Source organism: Paralichthys olivaceus, chromosome 19 (genome assembly GCF_024713975.1).
Source record: "Paralichthys olivaceus isolate ysfri-2021 chromosome 19, ASM2471397v2, whole genome shotgun sequence".
Lineage (NCBI taxonomy): Eukaryota > Metazoa > Chordata > Actinopteri > Pleuronectiformes > Paralichthyidae > Paralichthys > Paralichthys olivaceus.
The window spans coordinates 13,135,791-13,159,930 of record NC_091111.1 but is presented as its reverse complement, the minus strand read 5'-3'; the positions used below and the strand labels follow the sequence as shown (position 1 = coordinate 13,159,930).

The following is a 24,140-nucleotide window of genomic DNA, read 5'->3' as shown; positions in this document are numbered from 1 at the left end:
GGCCACTGTAGAAACATGGTGGTTCAATTATTTTCCATAAAACTGCTCAAAGAACCTTTTCAAAAAAAACTAAAACACTTTTCTTTAGTAGCAGGATTTAAGTGTTCATACTTCTCGAACTCACACACACACAGTTTAGACATGTCATATTAAACCTGACCTCTTGTTCACCTCAGGCCCTGTGTATAGAGATTGAGCAAACACAACAAGCCTCGGATCCGGCAGAACTACAAAGGTGGAGTCAACTTTCCTCCAAGGCCCGTGAGGAGCTGGGGACTCTGCAGTGCATCCTGGGTAGCATGAAGGACAACCAGGTACAGAAAGCTGTCATTTGTTCCAAAGAAAACTTTCTTTACTGGTAGTGATATGAATGGTAATAATATCGTTGTTCAATGCCGTTGTCAGGTGTGTGTGGTGCAAGTTGAGCGTTGGTTGGATGCGGTTGAGGAGCTGTTGTCTCGTGATGCCGCCGGGTCGAGCCACACAGACAGAATACGTGAAGAGCTTAGCCAGTGCAAGGTGAGAGGACATAACAAAAAATAAAGCATCGAATTCTGTGTTTGTCTAACAGGTTTGGGGATTTAATAACATGACTTAACTACTAAAGAGGGAATTTAACTTTGTTCAAAACTGTAATCTTATGTTGATAAATATTATGGATTCTTTGCTAAGTTGATTATGATCAAAAAAGTTTTTAATATCTGAACCGCTGATTTCTTTTCTTTCTCATAATCAGGAGTATGTGAGTGAGATGGAGTCAGTGGAAGGTTCGTTGAAGCAGATGGGAGAGAATGTGAGTGCCGTGCAGGCCACTGCAGACCCGGGACTGGCCACGTGGGGGCAGGAGAAGTTGGATGAGTCCCGGGGCAGGTGGGACACGCTCAGCAAAAAGGTGAGGCAGAGTTAAATAAGTTCAAGAAAATGATGGTATATAATCCATTTAGTGTCAGCTCTAGATCGACTTACTTAGATTATTCGGATGTTTCTTTTACAAGCCTGACAACATGTGCTTCTCTGCAGCTGCTGAGCCACCAGGAGCGTGCGGCAGAGCGTCAGGAGAAGCAGGTGAATCTGAGGAAGGACTTGGCGGAGATGCAGGAGTGGATGACCCAAGTAGACGAGGAGTTTCTCATGAGGGACTTTGAGTACAAGAGTCCGGAGGAGCTGGAGGCATCGCTGGAGGAGATGAAGGTGCGTGTTCAACTTTGGTTTATCTGTGCATGCATGCAACTCTTGTTTCTCTGTTGGTGCTGTTGACGTCCTCTCACCTGTCCCTATCTTCCGCAGAGAGCTAAAGAGGATGTGCTGCAGAAGGAGGTGAAGGTTAAGATCCTTAAAGACAGCATCAACATGTTGGTGTCCAGAACATCGCCCCCTGGAGGAGGCAGCGGACAGGAGCTGACAACAGAGCTGGAGGGGGTACTGGCCAACTACCACAAGCTGTGCGACCGCCTCAAGAGCAAGTGCCACACTCTGGAGGTAATGTGCTTGTGGGGTCCCTCTGTTTTGGACGAGGTTAAAAGATGATTTTTATTCTTTGTGTTTGTTTGTTCTGGTTGTGTGAGTAATTTACTGTGTCAGCTTCCTTTTTAAAAATGATCTTCGGCCTCATCATTGTTTCAAAAATCTGCAGCGACACAGATTTACATAAAAATATGAATTTTATAAGGAATGACCCAGATTGTCCGTTACCTAGCAGCTCTCCGCATCAGAGTGACATGTGGCTTGATGCGATGTGTCCTTTTTGTTAATTTCCATGCTCGGAACAAGAGGAGCTGGAAGGAAACACTGGCGATTCTTGTTTTCTTTGCTAATCTGTGAGTGTAAAATCATAGTCTGGGGCTTCGTTTTTGACGCTCATCCCTCCAGACTCCGCTGGGTAAAGATCAGACACGTCACCGAGCTGTGCTTATGCTTGTGTACATTCTTTGCCTGAAGCCCATTCGTCACAATCATCGTATTTGTCCTTTGAGTTCTGCTGCTTAATTTGAGACTTTAAAGACTTTAAATATTGTTGTTTTTCATCTGGTCCTTTTTTAAAATTGAAAGTGAGGGAATATTCAATAGAGCTGTCGCTTTTTAGTAACATCATCTTTGTTTCTGTCTGTCTTTGTGTGTGTGTGTGTGTGTGTAGGAGGTGTGGTCCTGTTGGATGGAGCTGCTTCAGTACCTGGACATGGAGCAGAATTGGCTCAGCACTGTGGAGGAGAAGGTTCAAGCCACCGACAACCTTCCGGAGAGTACTGAGGCCGTCAGTGAGGCTCTGGAGGTACAGACACACACACACACACACACACACACACACACACACACAATACATATTTCTGTACCTGCTGTCTTGTCGGTAAATAACAGCCAGAATAGTAGGGAGCTGGGATGAAATGTCACATCAACATTAAACACACATTAGTTTGGGAATTGTTTCTCAAACTAAATGCTCTATTTAAAAAGTTGTTGATATGTTCACCACCTCCTCGTCTTTGACTTCTAAATTTCTTCCGCCTTCTTCTGCTCTGCTGCTATATCTGCAGATCGCCTGCAGCACCACTGTCAAATCCGCTTTAATCTCAGCGCTTCCTCTGTAACGTTGCATAATGTTGAAGACAATTGAAGACCCTTGAAGACGACGCTTCCCCTTCTCTGCTTTGTCCTTATGTTTTTGGCTATTTTCTGCCCCCCCCACCCAGTATCTCTCTCTATATTCTCTCACCCTTTACCCTTCCCACTCGCCCAGTTTCCTAATTGGGCTCACCCCTCTGGAGGAGGGGAGGGGGTGCTGTCGCTCTCTCCCTCTCTCTGTCCATCACCCCAGGGAAGGAAAAGCAAATTTAATGACCCCACATAAACAATGACTGTTGGATCCGAACATGTGTCGTCACTTGACAAGCCTCCCTCTCTCTCTCTCCCTCTCTCTCTCTCTCTCACTTGTCTCTCATTTGTCGTTCTCCATCTTTTTTTGGGTTTGCCTTCATCTGACACACCCAGCATCTGCATCTGTGCGACATATGTTTTCTCAGCTTTTCGGTTCTTTCCTAATCTTTCATGCACACAGACCCACACTGAGCTTTTCACTAATTTACAGGATTTCTCTCTAGTGTTTTCCTCCAATGTTTTCCTCAATTTTTTTGAAACTGAAGCCGCTCAGCTTTCTTGATGTTTGTTGTGGTTTTACCAAACGGCTCCTTTCTTTCCCTTTTCGTCTGATTCTTTGCTTACAAACTTACCCTCTCCTTCATCTCTCCCTTTCACCGCCAGTCGTTGGAGAGCGTGCTTCGCCACCCCGGGGACAACCGCACGCAAATCAGAGAGCTGGGTCAGACGCTGATTGACGGCGGCATTTTGGACGAGCTCATTAGCGAAAAGCTAGAGACCTTCAATTCTCGTTACGACCAACTCAACAACCAGGTTAGGACCTTGTATTTGTTTGTCCGCAGATGAAAATGTAGAGATATGAATAATTTAAGCAGATATACATTTTCTTTAACTGTTTCAGTTTGTATTTGTATACATCATTTACCAAAATACCACTGCGTCATGTTTCTCAAAGCCATTCATGGGCTGTATTTGACTGTAGCATCTAGCATGAATTTTTGTATGTATGATTTTACCAAACCCTGCACCTTTGTATCTTTCTTTCTGTTAACAGTCGTAAAAAACATCCTTTATTCATTTCTGTATATTGCACACTTAAGAGTTTACTTCACATTAAGTTTGTCCAAGCTTCTATAAGCAGTCTGTATGCTATGAAGCATCCTCCCTCACTTGCTATTTCTCCAAACTCAGTATTTCCATTCTTAAATACTATTTTTTATGTATTTGTTGCAGCATCTGGGTCCTGACTTGTTTTTAGCTGTTACTATATGAATGCTCTGCCTGTCCTTCATCCTTTGAATTTGACTGTTTTGGTTTATAATGGCATACGTCAATTCCACTCTGCACATCATCCTGTTCTTGTTCTTTCTTGTAAAACACGAGAATAACCAAATAAATTGAAATACTTTCCTGACTGAAAAGTTCAAACTCGTGACTTGCTCTCTGTGTCCTCGTCCAGGCGGTGAACCGGCAGATCGGCCTCGAGCAGCAGCTGCAGACGCTGAAGGAGAACGAACAGGCGCTGCAATCCCTGCAGGAGTCTCTGAGCCAGCTGGACCACACACTCACCTCCTACCTCACCGACCGCATAGACGCCTTCCAGCTCCCGCAGGAGGCGCAGGTACAGGACACACGCACCGTACAAACACGTTCACACCCAGAGAAGTCACCAGATGGGATATGAGGCATCCGAGTCCTGTGGATTTTAATACATAGAGTGTTAACACCACTTTTTTTGAAGTTTTGGTTCGAGGCAAATAAATAGTTGCAGCAGATTGAAATGATCTATGTATCTCGTTATTGAAATATAAAATATTATCATTTGGTTGTTAACTAGATCTTGGATGAACCATTAGTGGGTTTGTCTTATGAAATCTCGAGAATCACTTATTCAAGTACTTATATTCACGTACAAACTGTAAGCAAATAATTCATATATAAATACACATGAAGCTGTAGATGCTACATGATTTCCACTTTTCCTCCAGACCATCGGGGCGGAGATCGCAGCCCACGAGGTAACAGTAGAGGAGATGAGAAGGAGGAACGTGTCCAACCTGCCTCCCCCCAGCACTGATGGCAAGGCTGCCCGTGGTGGGACCATGCTGGATCATCTTCAGGTAACACTGACTCCTACTGGAGAACAGCAGAAACTACAGAAACTGAGGTCAGACTTTCTTGTCCCCTACTGACGCCACCCATACATCATCATAACTTAAATAATGACCTACTCCCATTAACTTGACATGTGCCGAAGTCATTTTACTGTCTGGAACTCACACACTGCTACTGTTTGTCATTTATAAATTGTTCACATGCAGGACAAATACAAAATCCTGGCACTAGGTTATAAGATTGATGCAGCTGTTTATCATCCAGGTTGTGTACCAGTTGTATAGATTTAATAACACTTCCTTTCTCTCTCTTCAGAGGAAGCTGAGGGAGATCTCCACCAAGTACCAGCTGTTCCAGAAGCCTGCTAACTTTGAACAGCGCATGTTGGACTGCAGGAGGGTCCTGGAGGGGGCCAAGGCTGAGCTGCACATCCTGGATGTCAAGGAAGTGGAGCCAGAAAAGATCCAGTCCCACCTCAGTGGTTGCATGGTGAGAACCAGAGCCCTCTCATTCTGTATTTTACACCAACCGGTCTAATATATCCCTGAGACACAAACCGTCTTTTTGCTGTGTAGAAATTATACAAACTGCTGAGTGAAGTGAAGCTGGAGGTGGAGACGGTGATAAAAACCGGTCGCCAGATTGTGCAGAAGCAGCAGACTGAGAACCCCAAGGCCATGGACGAACAGCTCACTGCTCTCAAACTGCTCTACAATGACCTGGGGGCTCAGGTGATTTATTCTTTTTGAAAATCGAAATCAAATATATTCTAATTTGTCTATAAAAATGCAGCTCGTGTTGGATTGCACTTTCAGTATTCACATTCAATCTCTGAGGCCAGTTTTCATTCCTTGTTTTCAGGTGACGGAGGGGAAGCAGGACCTGGAGAAGGCTTTGTCTCTGTCGCAGAAGTTCCAGAATGAGAGCGCCGCCCTGCAGGAGTGGCTGAGCACACACGAGGCTCAGCTCCAGCAGAAGAACAGCTGTGGAGACATGCCTGCCGACATCGATGCTGAGATTGCATGGGCTAATGTGAGCAGCTGCACTCAGCCTTGTATTATCAAGTATCTCCTCAGCAGGAGGAAAGAAGTGTTTCTGTCTGAGGCCAGTAGGTGGAGCAGAGGGACTGTTGGATATTCAGAGAACACCAATCTTTCTCTTTTTAAAACTGGAAATTACATTTGCCGGAAAGTGTTATAAAGCCATATTCATCCTTGCAATGGAAAAAAAATATATGCATAAATCTCCTCTCCTCTCCTTTCGTTCCTTTCCTCTTGTCTCCTCTCGTCTTGTCTCCTCTCTTCTTGTCTCTTCTCTTCTCCTCTCGTTCCTTCCTTTTGTCTCGTCTCATCCTCTCTTCTCCTCTTGTCTCCTCTACTCTTCTCTCTTCTTGTTTCCTCTCGTCTTGTCTCTTCTCTCCTTGTCTGCTCTCGTTCCTCTCATCTCCTCTCCTCTCGTGTCCTCTCCTCTCCTCCTCTGAACACAATTCCTTAAAGGACTGAAAAATGTATTCGATCCCACACAATGAAGCCAGACCTTTTCGACCCCTTCCCCCAAAAGATTCGGCAACAAGATTAAAACTGAAACTTTATACATTTTCAAGGAGTCACAGGTTCACACCGAGTCAACAACAGCTCCAGAGTGCATGTTAGTGTGCATGTTAGTGTGCATGTTTCCTCAAATGCCCTTCTTGTGTATATGATGTGTATATGAATGAATACACACAAACTTATATTCAATTGAATATATTTGTATTTTTGTTCGTTCTAGGTTGTGTATCACAGCGGACAAATATTCAGCTTTATTTTACATTTCATTTTGTGTGTCTGTCATCTTAGCTGGCAGTATATTATTAAAACCTGGATGCTCATCATATGAACTTGTGTTGTATGTGCGTGTTGCTCTACCAGGGCCTTCTGAAGGAGTCCGAGCGGCGTAAGGCAGAGCTGTCCAGTCTGACGGAGACCAGTGCCGGGCTGCAGACTCTGGTAGAGGGCAGCGAGGCGCAGCTCGAGGACAAGCTCTTTGCCCTCAATGAATCCTGGGGCCACGTACGCACCTGGACGGAGGACTGGCTCAGCACTGTGCTGGTGAGAGCAAATATTTTGTACAGCGAAGCTTATTAAATAAAAAGCTGCCGTGCTATGCTCCTCTTTTTCTGTTTATCTGAGCAAGTAGATTCTGCTTTAAGTAAACAAAAATATAAAACGAGACAAAGAAATTCTCCTTTGTGTAATTATATGCTGCAGGAAGTCGTGTAAAGTTTATGGAAAACTCACATAATCAATAAAATGTCCTAGTTTTAGAGAAAATTGGGAAAACACAGATCAACCTTTTTACAATTACAGAAGTTTCTTTCTTCTCTGAATGAAAACGCTGAACCTTTGTTTTCCTTCTGTTTGCGCAGAGTCATCAGAACGAGGTGGAAATCTTTGACGAGAACGTGGCTCACATCAGCACGTGGCTCTATCAGACCCAGATCCACCTGGACGAGGCCGAGCGGCTCGCACCGAAGGAGAGGGAGATAGTGGTGCAGGTAACGGAGTAAAGGCAAAGTCCTCGCTCGAAAATGTTCATTATGGACAATTGCTAGTTTTGCTTGTAGTAATTTCTAAATTGTTATTTCATACTATTTTTCATCTACTTAACAGTCATAAGAATAAGTAAGAATTGGCTCAGCTTATACCATGACAAGCTTAGAAGTATATAACTTCTTTATGGAAATCACTGCCTCTGGCAAAGAAATGCATCCTGCCAAAATCCACCGACGGATATCGGCCCTGCTTCTGGGAGAATTTAATGTTTTCTCACATGAAAGGATTTGTGTGGTAATGATCAATCATTTCTGAATGCACCATTTAGAATTTTCTCTGTCGCAGCAGGAACTTTTTATGCTTGGTTAAGATTATTTAGACCTTATCGAGATGTTTTAGTGTGGTTGTCGTAACCTAATGGAATAAAAGAGAGTGAGAGATACTCATGTTAGAGACAAGAGAGAGACAACTGAAGGTCTCCGTTAAATATCAGCCGGTGCCTGGGCCTGTTGACCTTGATCAGTACGTACTGTCCTACGCTTGCTGGTCTGACCCAAGGCTGCTCTGCCATCTGGTCTAAGAGAGAATGACTTGTAACGAAAACTGACAAAGAGCTGACCAGCAGTGATTTGTGCTGTGTCCTCAGAGCACGCTGGAGGAGCTGGAGGACGTCAGTCTGCGTGTGGACAACGTGAGGGAGCAGGCGATCATCCTGATGACCAGCAGGGGGCCCGCCTGTCGCGACGTGGTGGAGCCGAAACTTGCGGAGCTCAACTGCAACTTTGACAAAGTCTCTCAGCACATCAAAACAGCCAAGGTACAAAAGCACCGATTGTTTGCAGACAAGGATTCATTATCATCTGAACTAGTGCAAAGCTCAGCGTGGGATTCGGTGTTGGTGTGCACACAAAAGGTTGAACTGTCAAAGAGAAATCCGTCGGTTCAATCGGTGCATTTATTCCATTTCTTTTTGCCTCCAGATGATGACCAGCTTGGAGTCGGGAGGTGTGGAGATTACCCAGCAGGCACCTCAGCAGGTACAGTTAAATCATATAAGGTCAATTAATTTGTATTTTTAAGGATAACGACTTGAATACTTTCTGATTTAAGAAGGGAACATATTTATTTTTATCCAAACTACAGTTGGGTACAAAAGTATGACACCCCAACAGCTACGACAAGCTCTCAAAAACAATATACTGCAATCCTCTGTTTGGAAGGGGTGCAGTGGTTTGGATCAGATTAGTCATGGATCGCTTTTTTTTTTTCAGATCAGCAAAATATAAGTTTGCTTTCAATTTATTATGAACTTAAAGAGCAATTATAAAAATCTGAAGTTCACATGCAGTCTGAATCACAGGGGTTGCTTTGTACAGATCACATATTATAAATGATACCCTGCTCATTGTTTTCTTGTAACAAGCAGTCAGATAATTACATTTCTCTAACTGGCTCTGACCGAGTTGTCTGTGGTGTGCTTTTCGCTCTTCCTCATCAGGTCCGTCACAACCAGGAGGTCCGAGCAGAGAGTCAGAGTCGGGCTCATCCTGCTGAGCCTCAGGTCTCCACTGAGGTGAAGGACCTTCAGGTGGAGCTTCAGGACACCCTGAGGGCTTTGCAGCAGCAGGGACAACAACAACAACAACAGGACCCAGTAAACATCCTGGATGATGACAAGGTAAACAAGGTCACCCTTCAATTTCCTTTGGTTTCATGATGATGATTATGAGATAAATGAGCAGCAAGTTGCAATTGCTTTATTATAATTGAGCTGTAAATACTGTAGAATAGTGTGAAGGGGAATTGGCACTTTGTCTATTTTATGGTCGAATGTCTCCATGAAGGTTTTTGCCATCTCTTGCAATTTTCAGGAGAAATTTAAAAAACACCCTCACACTGAGAAAAATGTCCCAGGTTTCCTGTTATTCTCTCTCTGTCTCTTTAAACCTGAAGTTTTATGAAAAGTTCCATAAAGAATATGGCACGAAACCGGCTACAATATATGTATAAAGCTGCCGCCTGATAAAAACAAGCTTTGATTGGGCATTTCAAGGCTTAACAAGTCCGGAATTCAATCTCTGTTATCAAGGTTTATGACGTGAAAAACACACCCGCTGAACAAATCCCACCAATCCACAGCAAGGTCAGTGTTCCAGTCGGGAAGCTGTTATTGCATTTTAAACTGAGAAGTGTCTGCAGCGTCTCCACTCCGAGCAACTTGTTTATTGTTTAGCAAAGGAGCAACTTGCAGGTAAAGTCAGTAACCGGCGTGTAAGTCAGTCTTTTTTAGTTTCCCACTGATGGAATGTGAGGCAGATAAGATATTCTGAAATTTACTGACTTCCTGCTATGAAAAATTGATTTTTGAATTGCATTTAACCTTTGACATTCTCCCTCTACTCCAGATGGATGAGGAGAAAGCCGGCGTGGAGGAGCTGCTGAGGAGAGGAGAGGAGCTGCTGCAGCAAACTTCAGACGAGAGCCAGAGGGAGGAGCTGAGACTCCTGCTGTTCGGGCTTCAGAGCCAATACACTGCTCACAGGGTGAGACGAGCAGAAAAAAGTTGTGTCTTCATTAAGCAGGGCTCATTACCTAAGCAAACCAAGCTCTCTGTCATATTATATTTTCCCTCAGTGCACTCATGCAGCCGGGCTTAACTTGTGTTAATGTGTCCGTCCGCTTCAGGAGCTGACGGTGCTGCGGATCAGGCAGGTGGAAGACTCTGTGGACTCGTCGACTTCTCACACCTTCACAGAGCAAACGAAAGAGGTTTCAGCAGAGGTGGGGGGTGCACACATGCATTTAGTGGTACACTCTAACAAGGAAGTCATTTAATTCCAGTGTCCTTCGCTGCATATGCCTCATCGGATTGATGGTAGTGTCTCCTTATTATGAGCTGTTTTCAGGACACTGGGAAAATGTCCAGGAAGTTGGGCCTTTTAAATTTTAACAACACAGCTGCGCGGGTCAGACGCGTTCACAACAACACAATCACATGTTTTTGTTTACGACACATTGACTATGGCGTTGCTGTCTTTCCTAGTTGGTGTTGTCTAGACATTTGTATTCTTTCATATTTCTTTCACTGTGAACCTTCCCAACATGTTCCTACAGTATTCTCACATGGGTTCACTCTGACATTTGACATAACCGTCCCAGAATATGTCAGGACATCAGTGCATGTCTGAAAGCATGTGTGACTTTCTGTGTTACCACAAGATTTGTTTAATTCATGATTTTTCTCCTGCTTCTGTGATGCAGGAGATGTCTGCACCGGAGCGTAGCACCGCCTCCTTGCTGAGTCCCTCCGACTACCTGCTGGACATCAACAAGTTGCTGCTCACCATGGCAGACAACGAGTTGCTTCTGAATTCGTCTGAGCTCAGCGGGGGGCGCTATGAAGACTTCTCCAGCCAGGAGGACATGCTGAAGGTCAGTGAATCATGAAAAACACAAAACGGAAAATCAGGAAAGTTAAAAAATGTGGTTTGTAGCTGAAATAGAGGAAACGATTTTAAATGAGTGAAAAATATATAACGCAGATAAGACTGTGGGCCGAACATCTCCTTTCCTCAGAAGCTATCCGTTAAATATATGTACATGCCAGAACTTCCACAATTTGACATGTTTTTGACGTCACTGTTTTTCTGAACGCTTCATTTCTCTTTTCACAGAACATCAAAGTGAATCTGGATCATCTGGGCGAGCAGGTTACAGGAATCCACGAGCGCCAGCCTGATGTCATGCGGGACGCTTCGCCTGCTCAGGTCTCTCAGATCGGAGACGCGCTCACGCAGCTCAACGCAGAGTGGGACCGCCTCAACCGCATGTACAACCATCGCAAGGGGTGCGTGCAACAAACTCATATACAATCGTATAAACACTCGTCAGTTAAAAAGCATGATGACGGCTGGTGTAAGACACCTTTGGTCTTTAGTTTGTATTGTTGTTAGCTGTAAAGTTTGTTGAGCTCAAGTCCTTGATTAAATTATAACTGGAAAATACACTTGTTTTCTTATAAAATATTCAATATGTGTGTCGACCTGTAAATACAGAATTGCTCCTCAGGTTAGATTAAGCTGTATTCACATATTCCCTCACTCACAAGCACATAAAACAAACACAGACACACTCAAGCTGTGTGACCTTGACTCCCATCAACATTGTTCCTTGGGCACAAACAGTCTATATTTGCTCAGTACAGCATGAGCACATGCTAGGATAAACTGGTAAACTATCTGGTTGGTATCTGTAATCACAAATAACCTGGAGGCGTCATTAAAAATAGAGTAAAGGAGGTTTTGTAAAAATTACTCAAAACTCATTTCCTCACCCCGTCGCTCTGATCACATTTGTTCTGCTGTGAAAGAGGAAATAGTCGTCATTCAGACCCTCAGCGCGATAAAGATCTGGGATTTTCAGTGACACCCTCTTGGTCTTTCCTGATTTATTCGGTTGCGTCGCTGTGAACTTTGTAGTGTTGTCAGTGGTTCCTGATTAGAATGACATTTTCTGGCATTTGAATAGAGGTCAACGGTTTTATTTTCTCTTATCAGGATCTGTGGAATTTCTCCAGTGGGTGAACCTGGTTTTTATCGTTACATTCCACAACTCATTGATACGAATTGGTTCTACCCATATTACACCCACTGGTATTAACTTAGCCTCAAAATGAACTCAGGTGTAAGTTAAACAACAGCGTGCTTTTATTTTTGTGTGTGTGTCCTTATTGTGCTGCAGGAGTTTTGACTGTGCCATAGAGGAGTGGGGGCAGTTCCACTGTGACATGAACGACCTGAGTCAGTGGCTGACTGACACTGAGGCGCTGCTGTCTGAGAGCGTCGGCCCTGACGGACAGCTCGACCTGAACTCTGCACGGAAACACCAAGAGGTGGGTGGAGGGTTGGACGTTTCTGAACGATCGACACTGTGGTGGTTTAGGGGTTTGGTTTCTGATTGATGAGGATTTTCTTTTAAATTTGGTAAGTTTACAGTTCAAAAACACATCTATGTTTGCAGTAATACTTTAACTTAAGTATTCAGATATTTCGGTATTTGCTCTGATGGTAAAGAAACACTCAGTCAAATACAGAGTCACAATATTGGCAACTGCGATCAACATAAATACCTTCCCAGTAATGTGTTTGAGGTATTATTTGCCGGATGGTTTGAAATGTTAGACAGGGAGACAGGAGATAATTGCATTTTGTTCCCCCAAAGACGGGTGCTTCACTGTACCTGATAAACACGCCACACATCCAACTGTTCATTATGCAGAGAGAGAATCTGGGAGAAGTGAGGAACTGAAGAGAAAGATGAGAAGGGCCATCTAATTTTGCTTTGTTTGATCATTTAAGCGGCACTTTCATTTCCAAGAGGGGAATTAAATTCTCTGAAGCTGCGGCATTATCGCTGACAGCCCCCCCTACCGCCATTAACACCTTTTTATCAGTGTGATTTGCGAAACCTCCTTCTGCCCGGCTCTTTTACATGACAACGCGACGAGGGATCAAGTGGATGGGGATTAGATGACTCAACCCTCAGCGGACGTTACAATCATTCACCCGACTTTTTAGGGCTGTCTTAGAAATGTAAACCTCTCCTGATTTAAAATAGAGATGGTTTCAGCTTATATCTTGATTTGGCACCAATCATGCCAGAGTGTTGATCAGAGATTTTCTGGGAGGGATGGACGTCAGCAGGGGATTTGGCCCACAGTCACATTATGCTCTTATTGATCCCCTGTTCCTCGTTTTTTCCTCACTTTCTCCTTCCTTTATATTTCTGATTTTAATACATCTGTTCTTTCTTAGGATTTTATCTCTTTATTCTCTTTTATATACCTTTTAATTTATTTCTCTTTTGTTCACTTTTATTTTCTTTTGTGCCTTTAGTGTTTCCTCATTGGTATTTTCGGGAGCAGCTGGGCTTGCTTGTGTTTCTTGGGGACATGTTGCGTCTCGTCTGGGGGCGTTTTTGGGTCTAGCTGACTGGTGGGTAGTTGGGCTGGTAAAGAAGGACAAAGGTTAAATGTCTTGTACGTCCTAGAGTAGCACTTACAGACCACGCTATGGGCAAAAGGGAGGGGCATTGTTTTTATGTTAAGCACTTTCCATCACGTGCAATGTAAACAAAGTCTGCTTGATCGATCGATCGATTGATTGATTGATTGATCGATCGATCGATCGATTGATTGATTGATTGATCGATCGATTGATTGATTGATATCTGTGTTCAGGAGCTGGAAGAAGGCGTGGTTAGTCACCAACCCGTCCTGGCTGTACTAACTCGCACCGGGGAGCAGATTATCGGGCAGCTGTCATCTCTTGATGGACCACTGCTCGAAGAGAAGCTGGACGGTCTCTGTCAGCGTTGGAGAGCCGTCAACCGCCAGGTCCTGGACAGACAGCGCCGGTAACGTATCCATGGAAACACACAGGAGGCAGTGTTTTGGATTGAAAACATTAGGAAGATAAAGTCAATTTGGATTCTGACGAGTGTGTAATACACACCGTTGCTGTGTCTTGATTATATAACGTGTTGGTCTTACAGGACAATGAAGAACAGCATAGCGCTCACTCTCCATCACTGTCAGACTTTGTTTCTTATCAGTGTTTGGCAGGTTAGCGTTATCAGTGCAGTGAATCCGCCTATGACAGTCATTTAAATGTAAATTTGAGGATTACACCTGCAACCTGCAGGAAATGAAGATCTTATCTGTGGTATACTGAGTCTGTGTGTGTGTGTGTGTGTGTGTGTGTGTGTGTGCGTGTGCGTGTGCGTGTACGTGCAGGCTCACTGGCGAGGACCCGGCCCTGTCAGACCTGGTGAGAAGACACAATGAGCTGGCTGTGTGGCTGGAGCGGGCGGAGAACGCCGTCAGCTCCCTGCCTGTCACAGCTACTGACGAGAGCTTCAAAGAACTCAAGGTACAGCGAAGCCCAGAGATTCATGGGAGCGTAGAGGTTATTATTCCGGAGCTGGTGGAGTCAGCTATTTTTATGGTCAGCTCTGACTGTGTTGGGTTTTACTTTGTTCTTTTTCCCCTATTTGTTTCCACAAGTTGTTTCCTAGTCGCTCTTATCATAAGCAAAACCTGTCAAACTCACACACATCAAACTTAATGCTCACATCGTCTGTTTTGAGCTGTGCAATTTTGCTGAAGCACATAAACTGGCTGTGTTTTCCGTCTTCTTTACAATGAACTGAACCTGACTTTGCACGACACACTGCAGAAAGTTCAGTGAACGACATTACATATGTAGCAAAGTTGAGCAACTGTTCCACTGCCGACCTGCACAGCAGTACTTCTTCATTTCTTCCTTTATTTCATTTTCAATATATCAATGATTCTCTATTAAATTAAGGGTCACTGCATCTTTCCCTGCAGGCCCTCGCTGAGGAAATGGATGCACACAATGAGCGTCTGGGTTGGTTGAACAAGCACGCGCCTCAGATCCTGGCCAGTCCAAGTGTGAGTCCCCAGAGCAGCGACCAGCATGTCAACAAACTGAGAGCCATCAACCTCAACTGGAGCAAAGTGAGACTTGTACCAGCAACTTAACACCAGCTTTTTATTCGTGTATCCCCTCCACCCTCTTGTCTCTCCTCCTCCTTACTTCCTGTACTAAATCTAATGCTACAGCCATACTACTGTCAACTCTGCTACAGATACACCTGGCATCCAAACTTTTAGTTTAGAGACACTAAAACAGAGAAGTTTGAAAAAGCTGCTGGCTCAGTTTTAGTTTGAAAACTCCAGGGCTGCGTATTAATCTGGATGTTTTCCCCTGCAGGTGACACATGAGTTGTTGGACAAAGTGGGGGAGGTGGAGGCCAACCTGCAAAGCCACACACAGTTCCAGGACAGGATGGACCGACTCACTGACTGGGTTGTCGTCACACACCAGACTATCATAACCAGAGGCCTAAACCCTGGGCAAGCACAGGTAAGATTGTGTGACGTCCAGAACTATCACAAGATGAAACACCTCAGGTTCAGTTACCTTGCACACAAGCAGTGTGTCTAAAACGAGCTTGTACGCATCACAGGCTCTGGAGGCCTCCATGAAGGACAGGAAGAAGGACCTGGAGGAACTGTTGGCTCATTCTATTGAGCTACAACGACGACAGCAGCTGCTGCCTCATGAAAAGGTCCCGGTTTCCACAGTAATATAATTTAATAAAGAACCACTTTTCATTGTAGCATATAATTAAACCATAATGTGTTTTGGGGAACTCAGTTTCACATAATTTATTAAAGTTTAATTGGCTGTTTTATTAACATCGGGATACACTCTATTCTGTTGCTGCCATTCTGTAGTTAAATACACGTATGTGCTGCTCTTTGTGTGTGTGTGTGTGTGTGTGTACACAGACTAAGGTAGAGGAGCTAGCAGCTGATTGGAAAGCCCTGGATGGTCGAATAAGGGAATCTCTTCAGCCGCCCATCTCTCCATGGACACAACACCAACATGTCGTTCAGCACCAGCAGCTTGGTAAACATACAAGCATTTATTTCAATTCACGATGTCTCTCATTTCTGTATCATGACAGGGTTTCTACATCTAAAACATCTAAAAAGAGGAGAAATATAAAAATCTGAATTTTTATATGTAAAATAGTATATTCAGTAGGTTTAGGCCGGTCTTAACTATGTCAACGTTCATTTAACTCTACTTCTGTCATGCTTTAAAATTCCTTTTTGGTTTTGAGAGCATGCATAGGTCTCAGGATGTTGTGGTTCTCTTGCAACGAAATAGAAACACATCATCAAAATCATCAAACCTATAAACATTTACCTGTATTAGGCATAACTGGTAGTATGAAAATACTTGTTGAAATGATAGATAAGAGGTGAGAAAACCCAGTGTTGTGTAACACTAAAACAAACCCTGGTGCCTAATTCATGGTGATTTACTGTGATGCCAATATCCTGTGAGAGCCATTTGGCAGCACCTCCTCTCCCAATCTTAACAGCTTTTATTGTTCATGGCATCGTTTCCTTTTAAAGAAGCTTTTTTATTTTATATCCGTCCCTTGCTTCAGTGTCTTCGGTCCCCTCGGCCGTGCAGATGGCCAGTCTGATGAGCGAGGACCCCCATCACCAAACCCCGCACACGCCGGAAACCGTGGCGCCCACCGACCTCAACGAGACGGCCACCGAACTAGCCGACTGGCTGCTCCTCATCACGCAGATGCTCAAGTCTAACATTGTCACTGTGGGAGACACGGAGGAGATCAGGACCACTATGGAACGTCTGCAGGTGAGAAGGGAGGAGAGAAGGTGGACTAGTTGAAGTTATGGTCATATCTACTTTGTGTGAATGTGTATGTGCGTAATCCTGTATTCTCCCCGGCAGGTGACGAAGAGTGACCTGGAGCAGCGTCACCCGCAGCTCGAGGACATCTTCACCCTGGCACAGAACATCAAAAACAAGACTTCCAACCTGGACGTTCGCACATCCATAACTGAGAAATGTATGTACAGGTTATGTAAAAGTTAGATATACAACAGCAAGGAAGTCATTTTTATACCAGTGCATTTTCCTACAGTCAAATGAAGTTGCATTTACGTCTGTGTCTGTAGTGGAGAAGGTACGCAGCCAGTGGGACAACACTCAGCACGGTGTTGAGGCTCGACTCCAGCAGCTGGACAACATGACTGCCCACAGTATCCAGTGGGAGGAGCAGAGGAAGGAGGTGAAGGGATTCATTGGGCACCATGAGGGACGTTTCCACAACCTCCTCCAGCCGTCCAGAGACCCCCTGACTAAACAGCTCGCTGAAAACAAGGTCAGGAAACCCCCTCTCTGTGTCCTTTTTGAGTCTGGAGCCTTGTCATTACAGATGTCGAGACATTTAACTCAGGGAATTTGTTTTCTCACTTTCCTAATGGAGAGAAAAATCTTAGACCAAACCAAACTTTACTTCATGAAGTATCGAGGTCATTTCTACATCCATACAAGTCTGCGAGAGGCGGGAATGAATAAATCACCTCTCTGCTGTGTCACTCTCAACCTTAATAACATTCCTACACCCACATCATCCATCATCTTAATTTGAGATGATGACTTGGCCGAGAGGAGAAGAAACAAAAGTCGGCCTCGGTCAGGAGGCGTGTGTGTGTGACGCGTTACAGAAACCAAACACTAGAGGGCAACTGAGTTCAACAGAATGCAGCTCATCAGCTTCAATCTACTCCTGGTTTATGTGTTCTTTTAATGATGAGTAATTGTCCATTTAAAAAAGGTGAAGTGTACCTTTTCGTTGGCAGAACATGTGCCTCAGGGTCATATTTGGAAGATTTATTTGTTATGTTGAATTTAGAATAATAATCAGGCCTTATTAATAACAGCTAAGTCTTATCTAACCTGCTTGATTAAGTGGAGGTTAAACAAACAATGTCAAATGGCAGAGCTGCAGAATTACTATTCTATTTGTGTGTTCAATCCCTGAAGTTAGATTTATTTATTGAGTTTAGAGAAATGTCATTAATGTCCTTTCATAGCAAATACCAAAAGCAGATGTGAGTGCAGGCTAATGAACTACTGCCACATAGTGACTCATAATGTTTAAGTCACATCTGTCACACTTCCAGTGTCATAATGATCCTAATGCGGCCGTGTTTATTGCTTCGCAGGCGCTTCTCCAGGACCTGGGACGGGGCCAGGGCACGGTAGCAGCCTTCAACGAGTTGTCCGGTCATCTTCTGCGGGAGTATTCCACCGACGACACCAGGCGAATCAAAGAGGTCACAGAGAAACACAACGCTGCCTGGAACAACCTCAACAACAGGTGCGCACACACACAAAGACACACACACACACACACACACACACACACACACACACTGGACAATGTAAAATAAAAAGGAATCAGAAAATTGTTTGCCAACTTAAAAAACAGCTTCAGTTGCAACAGTAGTTTGATCTATAATCTGTAAGTCATGTGTTTTCCCATGTGTCCTCACATTTTGGACTCATTATTGATTGGCAGGGCCAGTGACCGTTACGCTCAGCTGGACAGTGAACTGAAGGGTCTGCAGATGTCGCTCAGGGAACTGGAGTCCTTCCTCAAGTGGCTCCAGGAGGCGGAGACTACCGTTAACGTCCTGGCCGACGCCTCACAGAGGGAAGACCTGTCGCAGGACTCCGCCCACGGGAAGGAGCTGAAGCGACAACTGGAGGTAGGGCTGTACAATTTTTTTTTTTTTTCAGAGGAACTGTGACTCTGTTCAGAGGTGTTCCCCCATTATCTGTGTCATCCTTCATTAGTGCATCCTTCACCAACAAAACTGAGTTTTGTGTGTGTGTATGTGTGTGTGTGTGTGTGTGTGTGTGTGTGTGTGTGTGTGTGTGTGTGTGTGTGTGTGTAGGTACGTCCTGCTGGTTATAGGTGTGTAAATGAGAGGGCATGCAGAGAGCGTGTGAGTGCTTGTATGCAATGAGCGTGGCTCATTGATCGTCTTGTCCTGTGCTGCTTAGGAACACAGAGTGTGTAGGAGTTTTTGCGTGTGTGTGTTACTCATCATTTGCCCGGACCTTCCCTCAGGGAATTGTTGACACCTTTCATTTTATGCTTTATGTATCAAGGTAATCCCATTATCACTTCACCTCACCCTTTCAACGGACGAAATAGGTGCCAATCTTCCTTTTTGGACGTTTCCATGAAGTTAAATATAAATACATTTTAAATAAAATGTTGACCCTGTCACTCTCATACGTTTTCTTTATTCAGAAATGGTCATTGATTTGATGGTTGGTCTTTGGATAACCCCCTTGACCTTGAGAAAAAACGCTGCAAAGCCACTCATCTGTCAGAACCGAAAGCTTCTCTCCATTAATAAAATTGTTGGTTCCCATCATCTCGAATGCCACAGCGCTCCCACCTTCATTGTCCAATTATGATAAAACAGGCCAAGGTTATGGAGTAAAAAAAGTAAATCATTGCATGAATGACTACAGAGATTTATAAGAGTTCATCAATGTGGTGTGAACGTGACACTGAGACTTTTGCAGCTCATTTCTGAGGCCTGACTGTATTTGTTCTTTGCATCTAATTGTGATAATTTCTTCCAAATTATCACATTCTATGAAAGTCATGGCAAAGATCCTGTGTGAAGTAAATGTGGTTTAAGAATCGGCTGATAAATCAAGAATTAGTGGAGCTTGATTTTCTCTGAATTCGTTATTTCCCATTCAAAGTCTATTTTTATCCTTTTTTTATCCTTTTTTCTCTCTCTCCGTCTCAGTTGGAGTCGAAATTGATGGATGGCACTTAAGTTTAGAAAGTGGGTTAATGAGACGGAGGCAGGCTTTGAGCCGTAGAGGACGAGTGCTGACGTAGTCCCTTCATCCCCCGCAGTTTTATGAACTCATGATGGCTGCTCAGTGTCCAGTTACTTTCATCAGAAGTTTTGGACACAGTTCATTGTGTAATAGGAGAAGTTATGTAATTATCTCCCTCCTGATACAGATTCCAAAAGTAGTTCTTTGCGATACAGAGTACCACAGTCAAAATATAAAAACCCACATTAAAGACGTGGTGTCAGAGCTGTACATAGATTTGCGTACTCTAAGCTGTCCGACACTGTTGCAGTACTGGAGGCACTCCTGATGCTACCGGCACTGGAATATCTTTAAATGTAAAATCAATGAGGCTCGGACACATTTTGTATAAATGGTAGACAGGAATTCATGACTCAGTTACAATTTTAACAATACTTTAACATTACGTTGTAGTTTTATATCGCTTTTTTATTGACAGTATATTGTGAGTAGTTCTGGGATTTCAAACCTGAAAATCCACTGTAATGGTCCAATACAACCAGACACAGAATGATATATACCTAATCTTATGGAATATAATACTGTATATTGCTCACACTGAGGCTGGTGGGTAGTATATGATATATGGAAAATAATCCCCTTCATCATACCACACCACACTGGAAGCTGTAGCACTAATGGCATCTAGAAGAAAAGTGCAAAGGTGCACCAAGCTTCAAGAGCTGCTTTGATCAGGCTGGCCTTATATATGTGTGTGTGTGCGTGTGTGTGGGTTGACCATTGCAACGTGAACAGCGGAGACGTACATGCCTCCTCTAACCCCTTAGTTGAGACCTAGTCCTGTCACTGCCTTTAATACCGAGCCAAAAAAACACTCAGTCTCCCTTGTAATTCCCTGTGAAGCCGAGTCGATACCCGGTGGACTAACTTGAATTGGACGCTGCTTCGAGTTAAACCTTGTCTAAACACAGCTCTTCACTCAGCTTACCATGATCCCTTCTCTCTATTGTTGTGTGTGTGTGTGTGTGTGTGTGTGTGTGTGTGTGTGCATGAGCCCTGTTGGTAAATGACGATTATTCTAGCTGGCTGGGTCGATGAGCGGCATGGTGGTTTACAGGCATTTTGTATTTGTGTTCATTTATTTGTGCTCATTTCTCCTCCCCGCCTCGGAGTCCCCGTCCTTATCTGTATAAAGTGACATTACACGCAGGTACCAAGTGCTGTAATGCGTCTCGTAGTGAGACGTCGAATTCATAATTTGTGCATGTTTGTTTGGTTGAATGTATGAGTCACAGATACGGGGGGGAACGGTTGGTGTGAAGCGTGCAGCTCTGGGAATACAGAGGTTTTTTCACCCTCCCTTTAAATAAAAGCCTCTTGTCTTTCATCTGGGAGAAAGAGAAGGTTTTTCAGTTGCACTTAAAATGAAAGTAAGTGTCACAGAGAGCATGAATAGATGTAAAATACCCACCTGTGTGTAATACTGAGGTCAGCGGCTCTGCAAGAGCTGAGTGGCTCTTTTATTATGATAGCTGCTGATTGTGCAGCTTCAGTGTCTCTGCTTTTACCTGCCTCTCTTATTCTCTCTTTTCCCCGTTGTCTCTTGATGTCATCTCTACTGTAGTTGTGTGCGCTTCAAACAGATTTATCCTCCAAAGATTTAGCGTTTTTCTGCACAGATAAAACGATGCTTGAAAACCTTTTTATCTTGTCTTAACGGAGTCTTCCTACCTTTTTTCTTACTTCTCAATTTTCCTCCCACTTTTTATTTGTTTTATCTTTAATCTCCTCTCCTCCCTCATATCTCTTTTTCTCAGTTAATATTTTTAAGCATTATTTTGCCAACAACAAAAACAACCTTTCCACAGATATAATTGTAAAACCCCGACTTCTCCATGTTAGTGGATGGGACATAGGCTAAGTCAGACATACACATTAAGACAATTTGTTTAAAAAATGGTTTCTGTCCATTTCGGACGTTATAATCACACTGATGTATGTTCATTGTTCAAGTGTTCTTTTCTTTTTGGGAGATGTCAAATGTCTTGCAGAGCTAAATTTATCAGGTTTAGGAAAAAGACAGATCATCATTTGGGTTAAAATAACTTAAACTATAGGGTCGGAACATGTAGACAGTCTAATACAATTACTGGTCTTTTGTACTCATGATTCAACCTGGATGGTGTCGTCCAGCCGTGGAAGCGTTCCAGCTGTCTGTCACTAACACTTCCAGTGCGGAAAATGAATGGGGCTTTAACTTCCAGGAAGCCTTGATGCCTGAAGTGACTCCTCCCCCTCCGTAACCCTGTTGTGTGCGCGTGTGTGTGCATCTCATTTGTGCTCGGAGCTCTCTCTCTCTTGCTCTCTCCCACTCACTGTTGCTCTCTTTCCCTTTTTCTCTTTGTCTCGCTCATTGATCTGTAGGTCGCCTTGCGTAGTGTCATTCTCCTGTCACGCCAGAGGAATGGTTTTTGTCCCTGTACACTACTGCTTTTGATTCATCTCTCTCCTTCATTTCTTCTCTCTCTCTCTCTCTCTCTTTCTGTGGTCCAAAGGGATTACTGTATCTCTCTCTCTCTCCTTTTCCGTTTCTTCCTCTCTCTCTGGATCAGTGGCAGTAAAAAAGTGAGCCGCGTAACGAGCTTCTCTTCTCGTCCAGTGCAACTCGCGCCTTCCTCTCTCCTCTCCTCTCCTTTCCAGCTTGCTGCCACTTTCAACTCTTTTCTCCCTGTTGATCTTTTTTGTCCTTCTTCATCTTCTTTTTCTTCGTCACCCTCCTCTGACTCTGCGGGGTAGCGTCACAAGTGATTTGTTTGATTCCCTTCTGGCTTTTGGGGTCGGTGGTGCGCGTGTAAATGTCCGCGTGGAGGAGAAAGTGAGTGTCTTGTCTCGTCCCGCTCTCCTGCATCATCATATGTGTGTGTGTGTGTGTGTGTGCTGGGAGCTGTGTCTGTTTATAAAGAGAGAGAGAGAGAGAGACCTTACTGAGGCTGCGCTCACCGTGTGTAGTTTGTGTGTGTATATGTGACGAAACATAGAGGCATGCTGAGCTGAGTACGTTTGCAAGTGTGTGTGTGTGTTTTTCTCCCTCTGTGTGTGTGTGTTCATGTGTGTGTGTGTGCATCACGTCAGCTTGGCTGGGGTCTGGTCGGCTGGCTAGAGAGAGGGAGAGGGAGAACAATATGAGCGGGGTAGGGCAGTGCTAGCATGCGGACCAGGAGCAGGCTGCTGCAGGCTTGTAGCAGTCTTAAGATGATGGCCATGGTCCGGACCTCCCTCCAGAAAGTGGTGGTCTTCCTTCACAGGCTCCAGAGGATGGCCATCTCCTCGCCGCGCTACCAGAAACTCTGCAAGGTACGTGGACTCCTAGACAGAGACAGAGAGAGTGTCAGCTGGAGGACAGAGTTTTTCTTTTTCTTTTTCTTATTTAGATGGAGATGAGATGGAAATATTCACATGTGCAAACTTTGTTACTATATTTTGGAGTTTGGCTTTTTGATTTGAAAAGCTGATTGTGAGTTTGCGTGATAGCTTTTGCAAGGTCTTTGAGTTTTTCCTTCTCTTTTCCTAAGTACGGAGTGTCACCAAGTTGTCTGTCGTTCCCTCATCCAGTGTTTGTCCTCTATTTTTGGTCCTTTTGTTCATGAGTCATTTGGTTGGACAGGACAGTCTGTTGTCACAAAAACAGTAATATATATTAAAAATATATAAATGTATAAACACCTCACTGAATTCAGGACTTTTGGCACTTCTCCTACATAACAATGATTCCAACTGTGCATCCCTGTTGTGTGTGTGTGTGTGTGTGTGTGTTTTCACTGTATACTTTGTGATGGTGGAGTCATTTAAATGCTGAAATCACACACACACGGCTGAGCATATTCCTGCCTTGAATGAATTTGCATGAGCTGAACAGACTGAAAGTAAACCCAGCCGTGTCTCTCTCTCTCTGTAACCTGTTACTGCTGTTTGTCAGCTGTATGGATTTCACCTTAGAGGAAACAAACAGTGGTGTGTGGTGGACTCGCTGTCATTTTGTCCTGTTGATCATTATTGATCCCTAATCTTCTTTGCTGTTGCACAAAATTGACTGACTCTCAGAGAGTCAGAGGGCAGAGGGGAACATCTGTTGGGATTTGACAGCACAGAGTGAGAGTGAGGGACTAATGTCACGGACTAGTTTTCAATCATGCCTCAACAAACTTTGACTTAATCCGTCCTTAATCCATGAATCCATCTCTCTTTAGTGCTCTGCCCTGTCTCTACCATGTAGATGTGGCTGTTTCCTCAATCTTTCCCTGTGTTTTCACTAAAGACAGATTCACAGCAAAGTCTGTCACAGACTTGCACAGGTTTTGCTTCCACCTCCTGACAAAAAATCGGAGAAAAACAACAGACGACACAAGGTCGAGACTTAGGCATGAGAGTGCACCACACAGATTTGCTCCTCTTTAGTTATTTATCATGCATCTGCCATGCTGACTCCTGTTGTTTTACAACGAAGACAAGTGAAATCTGATCTCTACCGCAGCACAGTGTCTGTACAACAATCCCTCGTCCGTCCCTTCACTGTAAATACATTCAAATCTGGAGTGCGATCACTCATTTG

General features: G+C 44.0%; 1 protein-coding gene across 11 annotated transcripts in view; it reads left to right on the top strand.

Annotated features, from left to right (window-relative positions):
- Positions 1-24,140, top strand: part of utrn (utrophin) — a 164,809-nt gene that overhangs the window by 39,197 nt on the left and 101,472 nt on the right. For 9 of the 11 annotated variants that reach the window (XM_020097588.2, XM_020097587.2, XM_069514538.1 and 6 more), the window contains 33 exons: positions 177-314; positions 406-519; positions 737-892; positions 1,021-1,191; positions 1,288-1,479; positions 2,135-2,269; positions 3,256-3,405; positions 4,052-4,213; positions 4,581-4,712; positions 5,023-5,196; positions 5,283-5,438; positions 5,569-5,739; positions 6,618-6,797; positions 7,115-7,243; positions 7,888-8,058; positions 8,222-8,278; positions 8,740-8,919; positions 9,647-9,784; positions 9,927-10,022; positions 10,503-10,673; positions 10,916-11,088; positions 11,982-12,132; positions 13,480-13,655; positions 14,035-14,170; positions 14,632-14,781; positions 15,038-15,190; positions 15,294-15,395; positions 15,619-15,739; positions 16,290-16,507; positions 16,604-16,721; positions 16,831-17,036; positions 17,884-18,038; positions 18,240-18,429. In XM_020097588.2, coding sequence (XP_019953147.2) covers positions 177-314; positions 406-519; positions 737-892; positions 1,021-1,191; positions 1,288-1,479; positions 2,135-2,269; positions 3,256-3,405; positions 4,052-4,213; positions 4,581-4,712; positions 5,023-5,196; positions 5,283-5,438; positions 5,569-5,739; positions 6,618-6,797; positions 7,115-7,243; positions 7,888-8,058; positions 8,222-8,278; positions 8,740-8,919; positions 9,647-9,784; positions 9,927-10,022; positions 10,503-10,673; positions 10,916-11,088; positions 11,982-12,132; positions 13,480-13,655; positions 14,035-14,170; positions 14,632-14,781; positions 15,038-15,190; positions 15,294-15,395; positions 15,619-15,739; positions 16,290-16,507; positions 16,604-16,721; positions 16,831-17,036; positions 17,884-18,038; positions 18,240-18,429 — 5,022 coding nt within the window. Of the gene's footprint in view, positions 1-176; positions 315-405; positions 520-736; positions 893-1,020; positions 1,192-1,287; positions 1,480-2,134; positions 2,270-3,255; positions 3,406-4,051; positions 4,214-4,580; positions 4,713-5,022; positions 5,197-5,282; positions 5,439-5,568; positions 5,740-6,617; positions 6,798-7,114; positions 7,244-7,887; positions 8,059-8,221; positions 8,279-8,739; positions 8,920-9,646; positions 9,785-9,926; positions 10,023-10,502; positions 10,674-10,915; positions 11,089-11,981; positions 12,133-13,479; positions 13,656-14,034; positions 14,171-14,631; positions 14,782-15,037; positions 15,191-15,293; positions 15,396-15,618; positions 15,740-16,289; positions 16,508-16,603; positions 16,722-16,830; positions 17,037-17,883; positions 18,039-18,239; positions 18,430-22,431; positions 22,886-24,140 lie in introns of those variants that run through there. The other 2 variants (XM_069514534.1, XM_020097593.2) reach the window with 2 other exon arrangements.